The following is a 22,235-nucleotide window of genomic DNA, read 5'->3' on the forward strand; positions in this document are numbered from 1 at the left end:
CCTCCTCTCCTCCTCCTCTCCTCCTCCTCTCCTCCTCCTCTCCTCTCCGTATTCATGAATTCCAGGCATGAGTCACATTATTTGGCTTAGATAAGGCATAACAGAAAATAAAAAGACACATTATAATGTACAGTAGGAGGAGCTGAGGTCATTTAAGTTTTCTCACCTAGGTGTAATTCAAAAATAAAATCTTGACTTTATGAATAGAAAGTGAAACATGATATGGTTTGGTATGAAAAATGACTTGCAGGAGAGGAAACTTTTTCAGAGCTTTTATTTATTATGAACTGTTTCTTTTACTTAGAATTAAAATGTAAGAGGCATGGTTAATCCTTCTTTTGGAAAGAAAAGTACAATGGCCCTTTCTTCATCTGGCAGCTAGAGAACAGGTTGATACTTTAAATGGTCTGTTACTTCTATTAATACAGTCATTCTCAAAAGAGAAAAAGAAGTAGCTAGACATGAAAGGGGTCCACCTTCCTCATTCTTAATCACAATGGTGGCTTTCTACCATTTTCTTTTGACTTTATATTACTTCCAGTCACTTGCCTTGAAGACAATTTTTTTTTCTGACTGAGACTAGGAGTTTCTCATTCTGCTTGGGATTTTAAGTGCAGCTGTGATGCTTTCTGCACTTTTGAGCTGACATTTCAAATAAAATGTCTGTGACATGCTGTGCACAGTATCAATAAACTTGGCAGATGTCTTCCTTGAACAAATTGTTTCCAGAAAAAGCTTTCAGGTCATCCCAACATTGTACAGTTCTGCTCTGCTGCATCTATAGGAAAAGAAGAATCAGACACGGGACAGGGAGAGTTTCTTCTGCTTACTGAGCTGTGTAAAGGTAAAGTTAATTTTCCTTAAGTGGTGCACCTTGCCTCTGACAGCTCTTCTGCACAGATTGCTTCACAGCTTACAAGTTCTGAATACTTCTTAAAAATCACAGATTTCAGCACAGTTCAACCTCATCTTTTGTGGGATGATCAAGTGCTTTGCGTTTGAGGCCTGTCTGGGGAAGGAACAAAGGGAATATTATTTAACAGCATTATTTTCACTGTAGTCTGTTAATTTGCTATATCCATCTGGAGTATTAAAGCACTGTGCTGTAAATCTCCCTTGATGAGCAGAGATCTTTGTGCTAATGAGAAGCTTTTGGAAATTGGTGTTGTGTGTGTTAATATGAGTTTCTTTGTTCCTGCAGGACAGCTGGTGGAATTCTTAAAGAGAGTAGAGTCCAAGGGACCTATCTCCTGTGATACAGTATTGAAGATCTTTTATCAGACCTGCAGAGCAGTGCAGCATATGCATAAACAGAAGCCTCCAATTATGCACAGAGACTTAAAGGTGCATTAAAATATTTAAATAAATGCTTTCTTTTTAAACACAAGGAGCCTGTTTGAGTGAAATAGTGTTGAAGCTTTCAATCAAACACAATGGAAGGTCTTAAATACAGTGCTTGTTTATTGTCTTTTCAAGAATTCTGGCTGTCAATGAAGCTTATAACTGAAATACCCCTCTCTTCAAATAACATCTCTACTTTGTGCATGTGGTGTTAGTACTTCAGCTATTCCATCTGAGCAAGCCGATGACAAAGCAATGTGTCATGGTTTGCATATTAAGTTAGCCATTAAGTAGTTTTCTCTTGACAGAATAACTAAGCTCTTCTAAGTCTTGGGTTGAAGGTCAGTTTTGGAGGTAGGCGTGTTTTCTGAATAGAAGAGGTCCAAAAGAGAAGGTAGAGTCAGATTCTCTCAAAGGCTACTTAGCCTTAGAGGCTTGAGGATGTATAGCAGGCCAAAATGTTTAAGTGACTATAATTTTAAGATTTGGTAGTAATTTACATTTTAGTGCTTTTTTTATCTTTAGTTTCAAAATATAGTAGACATAACTTCTTGTAGATCTTTAGTCTGATTCTGTTAATCTTTACCAAGATACAGAAGGCCCAGTGCTCTGGTGTAGACAGTTTTGTCCTTTTAGATCTTTGGATATTTGAAGAGATGACTTCTGTGTTGGAATTCTGTGTTTTGAGAGTAGAGAATGACTCTTGCATGTACACTGTGTCTCAGATATGAAGCCATGATCATTAGTGGGACATTGCTGTAATACAAGTAGAGTTGACCGCAGTGAGGAGTGATATTCATAGCCATTACAAACTAAAGAGAAAAGATCCTTCTTAAATCAATCTCTGCATTTCGTATATATGTCTGCTTTCTGCTTGACTCTGGATCAGTTGAGAATAATACAAAGAAATTTTGTTCCTGTGTAGATAAGCATGTACTGGGTTATTTCGAAGAAGGGAAATTATTACTTTTTAGAGTTGTGTCCTAAGCTTTGAATATTTCTATTGAAAGCTTTAATGCTATACAGTGATATATTCCCTTAAGTGTCAATACAGTTTGTTAATGGGAACACTCCTTTACTCTTGGTGCAATTGAGATGGCTTTTAGATCATACTGAAGAAATTTTAATCAAGCTGTGATGAAGCCTTTTGGTGTCACTTCTTTCTGGATAAGTTCTTTTATTGGAAATACCTATAAATTAGTCCTTAAGAAAAGCTTGTGGAAAAGATGCAGCCATTAGAGGGTAAAAGCTGCACATGCATATACATACATACACACACTACTTTTTGTATTGTCACTTCCGTAGAGGTGATGTCTGGTGCGTTGTAGTTGAGCTAGAGCTGTAATTCAAAGACTTTTTAATTTTTTTTTTCCTGCAGAGAGAGAGATGGAAAGAGGCAGTGATTTAGATTCATGTTGGTTTCATGCTGTTTTCATGCTAGAGACCTCAAAGGAAGATGGAATGATGGTGGTTGTACTGCAATAGGCAGAGATCTTCCTGTAGTAAGGAGTCAGATAGTATTCCTGCACAGTCACTTAGCTGCAGTATACTTTCCAGGAACCTGGATTTAGGTCAGCAGCATAGAAAGTAAGTCAAAAGTTGTATGTATACGGAGGTAAAGTTCTAGGCATACATGGTAAATATGTCCTGTATAAAAAAAACTGTTTTTTAAATGTTGCAGACTTTTTTATAAATTATGTTGATTAAAGATATTAAGATTCCTAAAGCTGCATAGTACATCTGAAAGCAATTTCAACATCAGAATGATGGCTGTTTCTGTGCTATTTTTGCCTTCTCTTGTCAGTGCAGATAGCTTTTTTCCTGAATATCTTTGAGTAAAGTTGGCACCTAAGATTTATAGCATTCTAAGAACCCAGCTAATTAGAATTGTAAGAATTCCAAACTAACTAGAGGCAAACTAGTGTAGAATCTGGTGCTTCTGATATTCTAATTCTCTGAAATTTACCACTTCAGGATAAGCTATTTACTGCATAGCACAGATCATTTTGCCTGTTAGAATTTGAATAATCAGCCAAAATGTTTTAAAATTGTAGCAAACTGTCTCAAAGTTGCACAGAGAGGAATGAGCGTGTGTGTGCAACTGCAGCTTGATCTTCTTTGAGCATTTTTTCATTCATTAGCATGATCATTTTCTTTAGTGTTTTAATTGAATGTTGAATGACTACCTGGTAAGTAAAAGTTATTAAACTGACAAATCAGATCGGATGATTTTGAGAAGGAAAGAAAGATGGCCAGCTCTGAAGTGCGGTATAGAAATATTACCAGTGATCCTTTAAACACATCCCTTTACCTGACTTCAGGTGGAGATCACAGAATCACAGGATGGTTGAGGTTGGAAGGCACCTCTAGACATCATCTAATTCGATCCCCCTGCTCCAGCAGGGACACCCAGAGCACATCTGTCTGTCTGTCTATCTATCTATCTATCTATCTTTTCAGATGTTGTGTGGTTAGGACCCCAGTAGGCCCAGTGCCTACTCTTCTCTCCCCCTGCTCTATGTTCTTCAGTACTAGTCCAGGAATAGCACCTTTTTAGGAAGAAGGAAAGGCATGGTATGAAGATGAACCATCTGATGGTGCCTGGTGTTCAGATAGCTGGTGTCTGTCTCCTCGTAGGGTAATGGTTACTCCTTTCTGGTCCGTTCCAGCAGCCTGATACTGGTACCTTCCTACGTAATTTGTGTCTGCAGAAGCCCTAACCTCAATCCCACAGTGATTAAGCTAACAACATTCAATTTTGTGCATGGTAAAGTCTGGATTCCAAGATTGTGCTTATGCAAATGTTTTGGAAAACTAGTTTATAGTTGGGTACTAATAAGATACTTATTTTAGGGGAGGTTTACCTGCTCTGTCCTTGATGCTTCCTGCTGTTCGTGTTTTGAATGCATCCTATAAAAATTGATTGTATTGCTATCCTGTGTATTTAATGTATAGTGTTGTTTGAAATACTTAGGGCCTTGTAAACACAAATATTCTGTGCTAAGATAGAGTATTAACCTGTGTTTGTATATGCAGAAGTGAATTGACATTTAAAAGCATGTTTCTTAATGTTCAGAAATGAGATGTTTTCAATTTATTATTCTACCTCTTTCCTCAGGTGGAAAACTTGCTTATTAGTAATCAAGGGACAATTAAACTTTGTGACTTTGGTAGTGCTACGACTGTAGCTTACTATCCTGACTACAACTGGTCTGCACAGAAGAGAGCGTTGGCTGAAGAAGAGGTCTGAATTTTCAAATATGTTTGATTCTGAAATTCTAAAATACTTACAATGGGTTCCATTGTTGTTACCATTAATCTGATCTTGGCCTAATTTAGGGACCTCTGAAATGACTAAGGATTTTTTTGGCCACAGCATGTAGCATAAATCTTTTTTGTTTGTGTATTTCCATTATTCAGTCTTAGCTAGTGCTCTGTCTGCGTATATGAACTGCAGCAACTCGAGTACTGCTCATTCTGCATTTGGTAGAAATAATCAAATGTGATGCAGTAGTTAAGGCCTTTCTTATTTGTGCTCTTAGGAAGTTGGTTATATCCAAGTGATCTCCACTTCTGATCCAGTTTTGTTAGCTAGATGATGTTTCATGAAGCAGTAAACTTACTGAATAGGGCATGAACAGAAAGTACTGCTGTGTTGCTACGATAACACTGACAATATTAAACACTCTCCTATTTTGCAAAGCTGTTTACATGTGTGCTTAGTTATGAAAGTAATACTGGTAAATCTAATACAATACATCAACTAGACTCAGATTTTTTTGAGTATGGAGAAGTACAGTAGTATTTAAATTCTTGTGTGTGCAATCTCTACAATGAGTCTTTCTCCTTTCTTGGAATCCTTGGAGAGCAATCCAGTAGTTTCTGGAGTTTTCATAGTGGTATGTAAAAGGATATTAGAAAAAGGTCTCTTCTTTGGGGATTACTATGAATATAGTCCTAATCTTAGGATTTGTCCGTGCTATCATTAAGTGTAATGAGGAATTGAAGCACTTACTAGATCCTGAATTCTTATTTTGCTTTATTATGTGTCTGTATTTGTCCCAGTTTTGCCATATGTAGACCCTAGTGGTTTTAAAGATCACCATGCTATCTAATTGCAATTAAGACTCCTATAACCTTTATCCAGCACCGTCAAAGCCTCTGTTCTGCCTTCACAAATATTTCTCACATTAACTTTCAGTGTTAGTGCTGTCCATTTTTATTGGCAGTTGTTTCTGTAGCTAAGTATCGTTAGAACATATTATTCAAGCTTCTACTTAAAGAAATTCTGTCTTCTACAGATTACAAGGAATACCACACCAATGTATAGGGCACCAGAGATGATAGACTTGTATTCCAATTTTCCAATTGGTGAAAAACAAGACATTTGGGTAAGAAATTTTTCTTTTTGTGAGGTGTAGTAGCTGTTGTCATAACGAAGATGAATTTGTGGTCTTTTGATTTTAATTTGCTAATTAAACATTAAACCCCCAGAACAAAAGAAATGGAGGATAGTCTATTTCTTATATCAAAATTTAAATAGTATGAGTTGTATGTCTAAATAGTAAATTGAAGGATAGAATTTTTTCCTTGTTTTAATTTGACTGAAAAATATGCTGAACTGTTGTTAGATGGAGCTTGCCGCCACAAAGACTTATTAATTTTGCTCTTTAAATTCAAATTCATTTCATACTGTGCCCTTCATGTAGTATTGGAACCACTATTTGCCAAGTTCAATTAAAATTGCTTGTCTACATAGTGTGTTTATTTACACATGTTAAGATTCAGAGAAAAATGCAATTGCCAGATATAAGGATTGATCGCACCGAGAAGCCTCTATTACTTTTTTTAATTAAGTAATACTGAAATCGTACTGAAGTGCAGCCCAGAAACATTACACTTGGGTATTTTTAGTTAACTACTTGACTTCTACAAGGTGTCAAGCCTTACAACTGTATGTGTTTTGCCAGCTTGGCTGTATTGAGAGCTTGACTTTTTGTATCAAAGGGCAAAAAATTGAGGAGGTGTGAAAACAGTCATATTTGGCATATAACTCCATACAGCTTTTTAAATTGGTGATAAGGTACCAATAATGCTTTTGCACATCTGCAACTATAAGCTCTTTTCTTCTGGTGTGTGGAGAAACATCAAGAGTTTTTCTGAAAATTGTTACCTCACATGCCTTAATCCTAGAAATCCGAACAAAAAATCACATCAATAAAGCACAAATACAGAACTTAATTTATAAAAAAGACATTAACCAAAAGGATTTTTTTTTTTTAGAATCTGCATCTGTTCGTACTTACATGCCAATTACCTTCTGCTGACTCATTAGGTGTCAGGGGACATTTTTGCCTTTTTGGCATTTACAGTGTTTTCCTTGGAACTTGTGTTTTTTTCCTTTATTCTCTGGGTTCAGTGAAAACACGCAAAGTATTTGGCAGTAGAATGTGACACCATCTCAGGAAGAATAACTGATGTGTAGCTTGTAGTTAGCATAAACAAAACATTTTTGCAAGAAAATACATGAAGCAAGTAGCACTCGTGTAACCATCTGTGTGCTTGTCATTGTGTGAGCCTTAAAAATACAAAGAAGACAGGAATATTTTATGTAGAACAGCATCATAGATGAAATGTTAATTACTAACTATAGAGATTCCTCGGTCAGGAGTTCGACTAGATTAAAAAAAAATCTTTGATTTACTGAATTATTTTCTCTAGGTTTTTAACTTAAGTTGTGAGATTATCAGGAAAAATAAACTTTGAAAACAATTAGTTTCAGTTCAGGAAATTGTTAATTGGAAAGGAACTGAAATATATGAAATTCAGCTGAAATTACATGACAATTTAGCTTGTCATATATTTTTCATCTGAATTACCTTTATTTTGCAAGTTCTTTCATGTATTTCTACTCTTCCAGGTTTCTGGAAATATGTGTTTTTTGAAATATGTTTAAGAGCAAATTTATGCTCCTTGCTAATTCTTTGTAAGATACTGCTTTGTAAGACGTTGTAGCTCTTAATTATGAATGACCATCTCTCTGTAGATTCAGTACTGTTTAATTTCATTCAGAAAATTATTTGGAATATTCATGCAGTCATAGCATAAAATTTTTTCTTCGTATTAAGTCTGCTTCCTATCTGCTGGTCTGAGGGAAAATAAGTCACAAGCATTATAACAAAAACAACCACCACAAAGCACCTTCCTCGGATAAGGAGGGAAGAAATAATATTCCTTTTCCATTTCCTCTTTGAAAGATTCTCTTTTTCCATTACTTGTCACCAATGCTCTTACATTTGAACACAATTTCCAGTAGTTCAGTAGGCTTTTTTTACGTTCAAATGAATTTAGGTATTTTTATAATTTAACTCATATTAGCAATGTAATTACAAACCCATTTTTGCATTCTTTTTTTTCTGTAAAAATTACTCCACAAGTTCTTGGTTTTTAACCACTCTTTTTGATGCTTTTCTGAGTTTCCTATATATTCAGTATTTCTCTTGTCTACCTGTAGTATAATTAATATAAGAAAAAGTCTTCACAAATTTGTCATATGATGTAATTAAAATAAACTGGGGTAAACGTTTTGCCTACAGTGGTGACTGTGGGGCATTAAAATCAGACTGAGTTCCAAAATAAACTTGAGCTCTTGGGTTTACAAGAATAGTTTAGGCTGCAATGGTCTTTGGTGGTTAGAAACAAGAGATTTTGTACTTTTAATTGGAGCAGCAGTTTTCAGGAAACAGATGTGGATTATACTGAACCTTTATTTTCAGTGCCAGACAAAATAATTGAAAGGTGCAAGGGATAGAGCATTAATATTCTAGAATTTAGCATTACAGAAATATGTTCAGTATTTCAGGAGTTTTTGTATCTATATACTATAGAATTTATAAAATGGAAATGTAACCATTTAGCATAATAAAACTGTTTGCAACAGAAAGCGTAAAGAAACCACTCTGTCCCGAAGCCTATTTGTGAAAGCTGTGTTGCTGAGAGATATTGTAATTGTTAAGCCAAATAAATGAATGTGTCAGTAAGTGTTTTGTTCTCAGAAAAATGGAGACTAATTATTTCAAACTATGAAACTGATCTCTAAAGCACAAGGAGTATCTGTAGAGTTAAATGACTTGTCAGTTGGAGACTGAAACCTTTGATATGTGAGCAGTTTTAGGAAGCTTAATCAGTTTCATTATTTAAGTTTCAGCTTTAAGTTTTATTGCTTGAGATAAGTATTTCTACCTTTATTTCTGTGTAGGCGCTGGGCTGTATCCTGTACTTGCTATGCTTCAGGCAGCATCCATTTGAAGATGGAGCTAAACTTCGCATAGTCAATGGGAAATACGTAATTCCACAGAATGACACCCGCTATTCGGTGTTTCATGACCTCATTCGTAAGTTTATTACTTAATTCAAGATGTCTTTGCACTTACAGTATAGTGATAGTAAACGTTAAGTGCTGCTTACTAATGTGGAAGTGAAAAGGTTAGCTGATACTTCTTCATTTCAGTCAAAATTCCTTAACAAACGTTAAAGGAAGCCTAACTTTTATTAACTAATCCTTAACTAATTAGTATTAATAATTAGTTAATTAACTATTAACTAATAAAACTATTTCTAATGTTATGAACTATCTTAAGGTATGGTTAGGCCATAGGAATCATTAGTGTTTGTTTCATTGTGGCTCTTTGAGCCTGCCTTGGAAATAAATTTTTATTTAAACTAGAAATACATTACTAGGAGCATTACAGTGCCAAAAGGCTGTCACCAACTCCAGCCATATTGAGTATAGATACAAAGTTGCTTCTATTGTTGTTCATTAAGAGATCTTTAGAATATTTGGTGTGAAACGTCCTTACACACAAAAGATCTTTGTACACTGATCATTTTTTTTGACAGTGATACGTGATATGAAATTGATTGTTGTACTTGTTTGAGTTCTCATTTTGCATTAAAGTATACTGAAGAAAATAATTTCTGCAGGAAAAAAACTCTGAAAGGTATATCTTAAAATGTCTGCATCATCTATATGCATATGCCTTTTTAGGTTGCACTTTGAAGGTGAATCCAGAGGAGAGGTTGTCAATAACAGAACTTGTGAACCAATTGCAGGAGATTGCAGCAGCTAGGAATGTTAACCCTAAATCTCCTATCACTGAGGTAAGTAAATATTATAAGGGATGTTACTGATTGTCTCCTTTTTCACCTTTCTTACCCAATATCACTTTAGTAATTGATGTTTGAGTAGGGATTTCATTCCTTGGCAGCCTTTGGAAGATTATCACCAGCTAGTTTTGTGACTTAGTTGAATTGGTTTTATATTGCCAATAGGATCTTTGAAAATAGATTTTTTTAAAAAAAAGCACAGCGTTTGTGTGACATTAAAGGAAACAGGCTGTAGTTCATATTTCTTCCTGACTGAATTGTCTGGGTATTGGGTCATTCTTCACTGAGTAAGTGCTCAATTTGACATGCTGCCTTTAATCGTGTCTTGCACTGAAAAATAAGGTGAGGGCTCTGTCAAAATGATACTCATTTAGGTGCTTATAGTGATGCTAAATATGCACAGGACTGGGAGTGAATCAATTAGTATTTAAGTTCCTGGCTTTCTCCTGAGACTCAGTAACTGGCAGTATGCTTGTTTGCACCAAGTGGTAGCAGCTTGTAAAGCATAATAATTGACTGAGTCAGTATGAAAATCCTCATAATGGACATGAATCCCCACAGCTCCTGGAACAGAATGGAGGCTATGGAAACAATGCGCAGCCTCGGACATCTGGGACGTCAGTTTCACAGAGCTCCAAGCCCGCAGGACAGCTCAACAACATGTACAATGCAGGTGTGTGCTGAAAGGTGTCTCAGATTGCATAGAACCAAAAACATCTGTTTTACAGGAAGAAAAGTGAAGTTTTCAATAGACATTTTGCACAACTGCAAGCTACCTCTGTATTTACATAGTTTTATTTTACATTCAGCTTTGTTTCTAACCCTGTCTTATCCTCAAAGCTTGCCTGTAGGCTCATACATGCAGATAGGATTTTTTCAAGTTCATGGCCAGAAAGCATAGTGTTTAGTTTCCTGATGTAAAGTAAATGAAACCAATGAGCATTATTTACCATAAGAGGGGAAAATAAGTGAATCAAAACTTGATGAAAACAGCTTGAGCTATTAAGCACAAGAGCTGCAGAGAAACTTTAAATTCTTATACCAGAAGAACAAAAAGTGACTTATTTTAAATACAAAACTGACTCAACTATATGATACTTGAAAATGTATAATGCTAACAGGTAAATTTGAGGAGTTAAATTTGGGCTGTTCGTCTTCTGAGAGGTGCTGTATTTCAATTGAAGCCTTGTTATTCTGAGGGTGAAATTACTGAGATAAACATTTATTCTGTATTTCTGTAACAGGTTGAATCTCTGTTATAGGAAAGAGGCACCTTTTTTGTTTGCTTTGCAAACAGAGCCACTTATCATTAAATGTGCTTTATGCTGAAACAGTTGTTGGTGTCTTATGCTTGAGATGGTGAAAAGCAAAATGCAAAAGTAAATGCAGGGGCTTTGAGTATGACTGTAGTCAGCTATGGATCATTGACATCACTGACCTGATAGTGTATTTACTTTAGTCTACTGTAAGCTTGTATAAGAGAGCAATACTTTTGTAGTTGTCTGGGGACCAGGCTCCCTCCTTCCCCTGACTCCCCATGGTTTCTCCTCCCTCAAAATAATTTTCGAATCCACTGATAATTGGGAGCATTTTTGCTAATTGTTGCTCTAAAGCTGTCTATTTTTTACATTTCCAAAAGAAGAACGTGTGTAAAGCCCAGTGAGGTGGGAAGAAGCAGCTGCAGCTCAACTCAGTGTCCACTCATTACTGCCTAATTCTGCACAGAATAGTCTGCACAGCTGGTGATGAGAGAGTTGTGCAGGGAGCGTTTAAGGAAGTGCAGGCACAAAGGACAACAGTGGTGAGGAGGGAGGCCAGGGTGCCAGCTGATGGAAAAGCAGTAGCTGGACTAGCACTGATTCAACCACAAGTCATCTTCAGAATTACATGAGTAAAAGCTGACAAAACGTGGGTGTCCCAGCGTTCAGTCAGATGAAAACATTTACATTTATTATAGCAAGATAAAAAGCTAGACAGGCTTACTTGCATCTAACTTCCTACTAATTGAAAAGGCTGTTTCTAACTGCATCTTATCATACATACTATGTGTGAATTTGAAGTGCAGCGTTAACATTTCAGTTAGTATGGAAGATGCTGAGGCAGTAATTCATGATGAATTTTCTGTCAGTGTGGTTCGTCTGCTGAATTGATGTTGAGAGAAAGCATATGACAGACAAATTTTAAAATAGTATGTTTATATTTCATACTGTTTATAAATAGTTTATACTGTTTGTAAGTAATATAATGTTTATAGTGGAAATGTTTGTGCATCAGTTTCTGTGGAAGTATCCAACTTCCCCATAGGACTGTGTTCAAGAGATTTAGTCATCTTTTTTGTCAATGATCAAATAGTCTTTTTATGCAGTCATATCAACAAGGTGCTACTATCTAGGAGTCTGTTTAAAATGCAACTTAATTATACCACCTTGCTTCTGAATTGTTGTATTAAAGTGTCTCTAGGGTGGAGTTGCTTAAATAGATCGCCTTTTAAGTAATTGATATAAAAATGTATGTTGCTGCACAGTCAGTATAAAATAAATTCCTTAGCTTCAGAAATTTTATATTAATGCAAGCATTCTATTAAATAAATAGTTGATTAGTACTTCTTGGACATGCCAATGCCATTTTTGTATAGGTCACTGTTAAGATTTTTTTAGAACTATAAACCTCAAAGTAGAGCTTCATCTGTATGTCTGTTTAGTTATGGCTTTGTAGGTAGCTTGCATTATTATGGAGCCCATTCTGGGATTTAACTTATGTTAAAGAAAAATTATTTTTATTTAACTGCTCTAGGCCTGACCGTTGCTGAATGTGACCAAACTTATGGAGGATTCTTTGATATCCTGAGAGGTGGAACAGAGCGATTCTTCACTAATATTAAGGATACATCTTCTAAAGTTATCCAGTCTGTGGCCAAGTGAGTAAAAATAAAATAAAATAAATTGTTCTGGTAAGAGTTTTGAATGGAGGGTTAAGAGGTTATTGCAGAAATGATCAAATGCGGCAATCCTTTCCAAACATACACTGTAAAAGCTGTTAGTTTGCACTGGCACTGAGATTTTATGAAAAATATTTATATATAAGTTATAGTAGCAGTAGTATTCTAGCACTGAAAACATTGCTTATTCATAAGCAGAGCTTTCCCTACTGCCTGCTCTGGTTTTTACAGGTAGTGAAAACCTTGGGAGAGGGAGCAGGAGCAGAGGGTGCCGTAGAAGGAAACTCTTATGGAGGAGAATGAATCAATTAGTAGATATAGATCCCCAGAAGAGAAGGAAAGGATGTTTATTGTGCTCCTCTAAGAGGTTTTTAATGATCAGAGAGTTCTAGTTCTCACACTTGAGTCCACTTCAGGTGCTTTTTAGCTGTTCTGTTTAGCCTGTTTCTGTTGAAGCTTGTGTTTCCTTCAATAGAAAGCCAAGGTATTCTGTTTTAAAGATCTTCAATGTGAATGCAGCTTTGTTTTTGTACTTAAATGTTATACAGATAAGAGTAATTGACAGCATAAGACTTTTTCTCAGTTGTCTACCCTGAAGCATCCACATGATCTCAAAAGAAGATGGGGAGGAGAAAGGGATGAATGCGGTGTGGTTGAAAACAGTATCTTAATAGCAGCTTAGCAAAATTGTAATAAACCCATAGCCTATGTTAAAGGCTTGAAGTTTGTGCTGTTTGTGCTAATTCAGTCCGTGCAACTCAGGGAGTACCATGCCTGAAGTCAGTCCTGTCTGGGTATAGCAAGGCACTATGTGGACAGTACAGAGCTTAGGATAAATACAGCTGGTTTGCTCTGCCTTTGAAGCATTGTGGTACACTGTGGTTGATAAAATCTACATTTTTTATTACCTGGTATTTGTGTGGTTCTTTCTTTCTGGGCTGCAGAGCTCCTCTCTGGAGTGTTAAGATGTCTGCTTTTTCACTGCAAATCGAAAGGGAAGGAATTAAATGTGAATGTATTTATCTCCACCTGGTGAATGTTATGGCCAGGTGAAGTTTTTCTTTTCTGGGGGATAGGGCTCAATTTTCAGTTTTTCATTTGGGAAAAGTGCCTCATTCAAATGCTTTGCTTTCCATCTTCTGTTCTCTTTCTGATATATGGAACACATTCTCTTTCCATGTTCTTATTCCAATATATGAAGTTACATCAAAAGGTGCACCCTAAGTGCTCTCCATTTTTTTTTGTATTTTTGTCTTGAAAGGCTCTGTTCCTCATCTCCTATTGACTTCTGAAGAATCCTCCTAAGATTTTATTCACCTTCTCTTCAGTCTTACTTTTGTTCCTTTTGTTATGCCTGGTTATAAACTAGAGTGGTAAAACTTGGAAATGCAAATATTCTACAGATTCCTTGATGGATAGTTATACTGTTTGTAAACTTGAAGGCAGTTAATTTCTTAAGTTTGGCCAGTTTTGGTTACTTTTTTTTCTCTAAGTTTTGTAGTAGAGAAGTTAAAGACTTATCCTTCTTGTGAGAGAACTCTTACATTCCTCTTTCGCTCCTTTGAAGTTGAGCTCTACTTTCCTATTGCATCTTCCATATAATATTACTCTTTTGCTCCTGAAGTTAACATGGGTATTTTGGTTGTATAATATTTCTGAAGTATTCTTGCATCCAACTCCTCATGGTGCTTTTGTCACTGCATGACTTGCTGCATTTTTTATGCCTCCATCAGGAAGTTATTGAAGAAACTTCCTCTTCCTGGTCTTGCAAGCAGTTTCTTCCTTAACGGTTGCAGAAGTATAGTTCTTTGGAATTTCATCTGCTGTGTTGCTGTTTTCTGTCACTTTTTTTTTTTTTTTGCAGTTTATTTTTTTCTGTGGTTAATGCAGTAAGGAATGAATAAAACAGTTACTGTATAACCAAACAGAGCTGATCTTGTCATTTATGAAATGTAGATTAGTCCTTGCTGTCTGAAAAGTTCACCTGCTCTTCTCTTTGACTGGAATAACCATCTAGTTCTGTCATATCCTGTGAGTTACTGTTTATGGTGCCACTTCTGCTCAGAAATCTCTGCAATTGACTTAGAGTCTCCTTTTTTTTGGAAAAGAAAGAAAATATGAGAGTTGGAATGTGAAACTCTGTAGTGCTGTCTGGGGTCTCATGACATGATTTAAAACTGAGTAGAAAATAAATATTTGAAGTCCAATATGTAGCTGAAATCGTTTATCCAGTATCATGAGTTAATTGTGATAGTGGATAGATCCGAGCCTCTGTCATGGATCAAAGTACTGTTTTTTTTAGTTAGCAGGTATTTTTAGTATGCCCTGTTGAACTTACCAAATGTTCTGTTACATTACAAAAAGTTGCATATGTAGATATTGATTAGCGCTGAGTAGCTTATGAAGGTAATTGTTTATTAACTTGGTTTTGGTTTGGAGCTCTATTTTATTTTTTTTTAAAAAGCTTGTTTTGTGACCTTAGTTCTAATTCGTTGGCATTATTTTTGTTTGCTGTTAGGTGTAGTGTTTAAATACAGTAATCTGGCAAGATTGATATCGCCAACCTTTTTTTACACGGCGAAGAGATTTGTCATATAGCTAAAACTAATGATTTCATTCAGATATTTACATTGCAAAATAGGATTTAGTAATTTTTTTCAGTTGTCATTTAATTTTTCATTACAAAAGAACTTGAAATAATCCAATAACATCATAAAATGACTCAAAATTGTCATGATAGTTTCCTGCTTATCTTAATATTTGGAGTATACTTTAAAGTGTATCCTTTCACACATTCAAAATGTGTGTTTGCACTCTTGATATTCCAATGCAGAAGGTCTACAAGTAAAGAGAAAAGCTGCAAAAGCTTTTACAGATTTAGTTACAGGACTACATCTTGAAGTGCGAGGGAATGCAAATAAGTATTATGAGTAGACTGCAGAATTACTATGCATATTTTTGTTTTCCTGTCATTTAAAGCAGCTTCTTAGTTACCAAAGTCTAGTAGAAATAATAGTAATAGTGGTTCAGTCTCAATACTGAAGTAACTCTGCAATTTTCATAATGAAGCCAAGGAATATAAGGAATTCAACGATAAAGAGTTTGGAATTTTGTAAAACCTAAATTTTGCAGTTTTTGTGACCCATATTTTAACTAAGCACTAACATTCTGAAACTTGTTTGCTTACAAGTGAACATTTTCTGCCAAATAGCATGTTTAACCTGGTCATGCTGTATATTAGTGATCTATTTTTCAGTGATATGTTTAGTGTCTGGAGCTTTTCTGCAGCTTTGTACAGTGAGATCCTAGTGTATAACAGAGATGCTCCTAATACTGTCATGTTTAATTTAGGTAAATACAGAAAGCGAAGCTGTAGATAATGGTATTGATAACAAAGCATCAGTATCTGAAACAATTCTAAAGGATTGAGTAGGAAGACCTTGATTTTTGCTATCCGTGTCAGCTTGCTACCTTAACATTTGTGTTACAGCATTGAAGGTATAATTATTCTTTGTTCTCAGACTATCATAGGAGATGAATCTTGAACTTGATACAAAACGTTTTAGTATTTAGAATGATATGCATGTTTTCTTGCTTGAAGTTGGCAGATATATGTAACAATTTGATACTTAATGAATATTTACTGAAATAGGAAAATGAGATGCATGGCTAACTGACCCAAATAGTAGTATGGGAGGGCTAACGTGGTTCATATATAATCTTTCAATAAATCTTCATTTTTTAAGCCTTAAGGCATGTTCCAGGTAAAATGTTAGTGTCTTCTTACTAGACTTTAAAACCGATACCTTCCCAGAAATGAAATGTCTTCAGGTTGCCTGAGAAGTCACTTGTTTTCATATTTTAATGAACCATTGAGTAGGAGTAGGAGCTATTTGAAAGATTTAAATATTAAATTCACATGTATAACATTCTGAAAGGTAGTTTTGTGGTGATGGATGCAGGTGAATGTTTTCTCAGTTTCCTTCTGCTACTACCCTGAGCTGTGAGGAGCAGTTCTCAGGTGGAAGAAATAAGTGGTGGGTGGAGTGTGAGACCTGGGTTTTGGATTTACAGCTGGACAGTTATATTTCCATATATTAATTCCCATGTGTCTTATTTCAGTTATGCAAAAGGAGACTTGGATATATCATACATCACTTCCAGAATTGCTGGTATGGTAGCATGTCTGTCTTACGAATAATCTCTGATTATTTTTAATACATGAAAAGTGAATACCTTACCTGGTGATGTTCTGTTTTCAGTGATGTCCTTTCCAGCTGAAGGTGTAGAGTCTGCCATCAAAAATAACATAGAAGATGTGCGGTTATGTTTAGACTCTAAACACCCTGGGCACTATGCGGTGTACAATCTTTCGCCAAGAACATACAGGCCTTCAAGATTCCATAATAGGGTGTGTATAGTTTTTTGTGTGCTTTCCTATAAATGGTCTTTCAACATAATGTCCAATTTCCTGTTGTGTGATTTGTTGAAGTAGGTTGCACAATCGAAGTTCATGAAAGAGCAACTACAAACCTAAGGGCAAAGACTAACCTATTCCACTTACCTTTGCTTACAAGCAAACTTGCCTATTAAAGGCAAATCTTTATCTTACTGATGAAGGGCTGCTTTCCAGGCTACTGATGTCTTTGATAAAATGTGTAGGTACCCAGAACTTTTCTTGTCTATTTCAGATTTAATGTAGCTCAATTCTAAAAAACGATTTTGATATTCTACGTTCAGAGATTTTCCTCTTCCTGAGGTAGTACCCTTTTAGGGACTGATTTCATATCCTGTTTGCTGGACTTTGTCTTTGCTTGGCTGCGTCTTTCTTGACTCTCATGCAGCTCATTCCTGGAGTGCTGCTGAAGTGAGCAGCTTAGCTCTGCTTGTAGCTGCTGCCTGTAGCTTGGCTGAACTTGCTTTTGCTTGCAGGTGTCTTCCTGGGCAATTCTCTAATAATAAAATTACAAAACACTAAAATACTTTCCCAGTTTGGTGTCAGGCTTTGGGGCAGCTTGTTAAGGGCCTGAATTTCAGTATCCATCTCTGCTTAACCCGTCTTAGCTGTCCTGTAAGTGCAGACTGGTATAGTTATGACCTGTATATCTGAGGCCTAACGTGGACCCTGTTAAAACAGTCTGCAGTGATTGTGCCCTTTGTGATGGTGTTAACTGAGCAGAGGAGCCAGTAATAATAATAAGCATTACTTGCTCACACAACCCTTCTTGGACCTTGTCTTGTAGGGCCTTTATTGGCATTACTTCAGTTATTGGAATTTACTTAAACTTGTCAAGCTGGAAAGTGTTTAATGTATTCTATTCAGTGCTTAATGTATTCTATGCAGTGCTTTCAATTTCTATTCAGTTGCTTTCTATTCAGTCTTTTCTTGGCTTTATAACCTTTTCTTGGCTTCCTCACAAACTGAGGGAAAAGACACCTGAAAAACAATTGCTGTTTCAATATCAGGGCTTAATCTAGTTGCCAGAGAACATGGAGGCAAAGGCTGATCATGCAGGAGACCTGCCTTTATTTTGGAATAAGAAAAACGTTCACTTGTGCTCCTTAGAGTTAGAGTTCTCAAATGCCCACTGCAGGTGATGTGTGATTTTTTTTTAATAAATTATTCTTTTTTGCAATAATTGCTCAGTTGTAGGTTGCTGGTCAGCTCTGATTTGTGAATCCTCTTAATTTCTATCTGGAAAAAAGTTCACCCTGGAGATGTGCATGGCAGAGGTGCCAGTGCACTGATATTCATGATATTCCTGTTGACTGGCACAGTGTAAAGTAATATGAATGTTACTATATATCTGCCCTGATTTGAAGTTCTTCTGGCCTTTCAGGGTATTTGACTTATAGGTTATGAGTTATTTATTTTTGTTTCCTGCTCTTTGTTTAGGTTAGCTGTAGCTGAAAGGTAATAGGATATGATAACTGTCAAAACCACTGTAGGCTCTTGCCACTGTTGTTGGCTGAGGGGATTTGAAAACTTCCACAAAACTTCATGGTCTCTAGTAAACCAAAGATTTTACTTGGAAAATAAGCTCTTACTGTGTACATGGTGAGAAGTTTTCTCACTGCATGTTTGAAATCCAGATAGTCCAAATAAGCAATACTCATTAACTTCTACTTAATTTTTTAGTGACCTATGCCAGATGAGAGCAGTAGTATAGGAAGCTAAGGAAGCCTTGTATATCTCTGCTGTCTGTAAAAGACAATTCTGGCAAGCCTAATAAAGTTGGTCGGGGTAATGGGTTCTGAAATACTTAAAACCATGATATTCTGCCTAGTAGGCATTCAGAAAGTAGTAGCGTGTTCATTTCTGTTATGCAGTATCTTAATGGAACTTTTTGAATATTTTTGTTTATCCTTAATTAATGTTGATGCTAGTTTTGAAGTCTGTTCCAGTTTTGGAACAGCTTGACCAGAGTTGTGCAGTTTTCAGCCCCTTTTTCCAGTTGGAAAGAAAAACCCTCATCCTTCCGACCTCATAGCTGACCCTGCTTGGAACAAATTGGTCTAGAGGCTACCTCAGGCCCCTTACTGCCAGAATTATTCCTTAGCCTTATTTTATAGGAGGAGGCTGTATGTAGCTAAAGATATCAGCAAAATGACATTAGTTTGGCAATACAGCTTCTGCTAATAAACTGGGCTGGCAGACCAGAATGTTTTGAGCTTGCAGCACAGCCAAAGACTAAAAATTTGTGGTATACACTGAATGGCAAATCTAGTCTGAGCAGAATGCAAACTGTAAAACAACAGTTCTGCTTGCTTTTTGAATACATCTGTTTTCCAGAGAAATTTCTAGTTCATAGCTGTAGTGCTGCTGGATTATATGGATAATGTAATACTGAATTAATCAACCCCACACTGAAAGCTCAGGTGAGAAAGAATGAAAGTGGCTACTTACTTTTATTTGATTCCTCTTGATTGTATTAATAGTAGAATGTTTGACTTAAATTTCTGGCAAGGAGAAGCACTTGTAATCAAAAAAGTCAAAAAGGAAAAAAAAACGAACAGCAGCAACAAAAACACTGCAATAGTAGGATAGTAGGAAATGGCAAGTAACTATGAAAAACTTTCTTGCAGCTTTTTTCTGAGTTGCTGTGGTGGTAATCTTGAATAGGAGTGACACTAGTCAGTTCAGGTAATAATTTTAGAACAACCTTTATACCCGTCAGTCTGGTAAGAAAATATGTTGCTCATAGCAAAACATTTTCTAATTGTGGTCCTGGTTAGAAAGAGGAAAAAAAAAAGACTTGTTCTATGAGACTAGCAAAATATCCACTCGGAATTTTGAAAACTCTAGAATCAGGTTTAATATATTGCATCTTTACCTGGCAGCCAGTTTTAAGAAAGTAGCTATCCTAACTGTGAGAAGTTTTATTATTTCCTAGGCTTTTTAACACTAATTACAGAAAGAATATTATTCAATTATAAAACTTTTCTTTGAATAAAGGACAAATATAAGAACGTTTTATTTTAATGTATATGAATTAAGTGGAAAGCTGTTTTGTTTCCCTAGCTGAAATCCTTTTCTTGAACAAGAAATGATTAGATTTGAGTTGTTGATATTCACAGTGTAGCGAACTGCAAGCAGGACTGATTTGTTATGCTTGATGCTAATAAAGAGCTTCTTACACTCTGAAACTTCTTGAACATATATCTTCATTTATTCCTGAGATTAGTGTTGAAGTGTAAAATTGCATGTTATATATGCAGTTTGTAGTGTGTGAATATGTAAGTTTCTCATTTGTATTTCTCATTGCAGGTTTCAGAATGTGGCTGGCCAGCAAGAAGAGCACCCAATCTTCAGAATCTTTATAGCATATGCAAGAACATGCATTTGTGGTTGAAACAAGATCAGAAAAATGTTTGCATTGTGCATTGCCTTGTAAGTAGTTGTTTTAAGTTTGAAATGTTTTGCTCAGTCCGTCTTTAGGATACTAGTGATATAGGATACTAGTGACCGCTCAGTTTATGAGCATTACTTTCTGTGCTGGGACTTGGAGAGTATTCCATGATAATGTGTTTAGAAAAGCGGTTTGCATCAATTTTGTCTTTAAGTAATCTCTTCCTGTCTGTGTAGCCTGTGCGTTTGCACATGCAGAAACAGTTTTGTGCCAGATGCGAGACAAAGGGCATACACCAGATCTACTAGAGATGAATGGAACTTGCAATGATATGGATTTGCCTAGCTGGAAGTTACTTTGGATTTAAAATCTATTGAAAACAATAGAGACTGGGGGAGAGAGTATGCTTTAGGTAGCTGAGGTAGCAAATACACTTTGGAAACTTCTTCCTGTAAAGAACAAATTCAGTGTGAGGAACAGGGATGTGGAAGCAGATGAGGGATTTCTGATTTTCTGTTTGAGATTGAAACTTATATTAATGGAGTGAATTGCCAAGTCTTTGCATTGTAATTTGATTTATAAACTACTTGTGAACAAATTGTTAAAAACAAGTCCTAAACAGCAAAGTATTGCCTCCCTTCAGCTAGAGTTAAGACTTTCTGGATTGCCCAAAACTGCTATCAGTTTCTGCTCATATTTTAGGACGTATTCTAGATATCTGGCTCCTAGAGTAGCTTCTGGACACCTGCAATAGTATTTTGCTCTGCATAATTATTCGAGGTCATGGTCATTCTTGAAAAACTTGTATTGCTTTGTCATGCAAGATGTCAGTATAGGATTATTTTGATGGAACTTAATGACAGAACTTAAACTTGATAAATGTTTAAACATGCTAATTGTTTCAGATACTTGCATTTGACCTTTGAATATAGTATTCCTTGTGTGGAGAGTAATCTGGGTTCATTTAATTTCTTTTCTGAAAGCTGTTTCTTTTCAAAACAGGTCAGCCACAGATTTCATCTGGCTTTTTAGGGCTTCAGGAAAAAATATAAACTTAAAATCTATCTGTTCTGATTTTTGTATAGTTGTTTTTTATTGCTGCCTTAGTGATTGTTCTGGCCTGAAGATTGTTTATTTTAAATATCCAGAGTCCATCATCCTCTAAAAACATAAAAGGAAAAATTGGAATTCTTGCTCTTTTGCCTTCTGTCCTTGCCGTAGTTTCTTTTGGTTCCTTTGTTGAATCTAGCTGCTTTCTGAAATTCAAGTTTCTGTCAGTGGATTTGTTTACCAGTACATAATATTCTTAACATTTTGAGTGCTGTAGTTCTGACTGAAGTCTTCAACATCTTAAATATCTTCCTGTGGTATCATGAGCAAAGGATTTGCTGTGATTTTCCAGTTGAATTCTGCTATGATTTTTCTCCGTTCCATGTGGTGTTTTTATTTGGGAGTGTCTTTGCAGTGCTAGTGCACTTAAGTCGCTGCTTGTCGTGCTGGTCAGTGTTGTTTTATTCTTTCCTTGTACCCGTAAGTGTCTTGTCCTAAAGAGGAGGCTTCTCAGGGTAGGGACTGTTTCTGTGTGATAATAACTGGAAGACAGGATCTAGTTCCTACAAAACAGACAAATTTGGGTTTGAAGGGACTTCTAGAGACCATTAGGGTCTGATGCTCAGAGCAGGGCCAACCTCAGTATTATTTCAAGTTAAGACTTGCATAAGTAGGGCTTATGCCAACAGTAATAAGTATTTGCTGATTTACTTTTTAAGGGTCTGGCTGCTCCAGTGGTTGCAGACCTTTTTAGTGGTTAGCTGTGAAGGAAATTACTATTAAAACAAGCTAGGAAGAGCATTTCCTTCTTTCCTATTTCCAGACACATAGAGAGTGTTGATATGTTAACTTTTTCTTTCTGTAGTCATTTCTTTGCTGGCTGGCAAAGA

At 36.0% G+C, this 22,235-nt stretch overlaps 1 protein-coding gene across 1 annotated transcript in view; it reads left to right on the top strand.

The window, feature by feature from the left end:
* The window catches only part of GAK (cyclin G associated kinase), a 62,041-nt gene that overhangs the window by 10,908 nt on the left and 28,898 nt on the right, over positions 1 to 22,235 (top strand). Inside the window, exons 4-14 of the mRNA XM_026049952.1 lie at positions 730 to 844; positions 1,202 to 1,344; positions 4,460 to 4,585; positions 5,643 to 5,732; positions 8,600 to 8,735; positions 9,389 to 9,501; positions 10,069 to 10,180; positions 12,301 to 12,424; positions 16,568 to 16,617; positions 16,708 to 16,856; positions 20,214 to 20,336. Of these exons, the coding sequence (XP_025905737.1) occupies positions 730 to 844; positions 1,202 to 1,344; positions 4,460 to 4,585; positions 5,643 to 5,732; positions 8,600 to 8,735; positions 9,389 to 9,501; positions 10,069 to 10,180; positions 12,301 to 12,424; positions 16,568 to 16,617; positions 16,708 to 16,856; positions 20,214 to 20,336 (1,281 nt within the window). The remainder of the gene's footprint in view (positions 1 to 729; positions 845 to 1,201; positions 1,345 to 4,459; positions 4,586 to 5,642; positions 5,733 to 8,599; positions 8,736 to 9,388; positions 9,502 to 10,068; positions 10,181 to 12,300; positions 12,425 to 16,567; positions 16,618 to 16,707; positions 16,857 to 20,213; positions 20,337 to 22,235) is intronic.

Source organism: Nothoprocta perdicaria, unplaced genomic scaffold, assembly GCF_003342845.1.
Source record: "Nothoprocta perdicaria isolate Ctin4 unplaced genomic scaffold, notPer1 scaffold_63, whole genome shotgun sequence".
Classification (NCBI taxonomy): domain Eukaryota; kingdom Metazoa; phylum Chordata; class Aves; order Tinamiformes; family Tinamidae; genus Nothoprocta; species Nothoprocta perdicaria.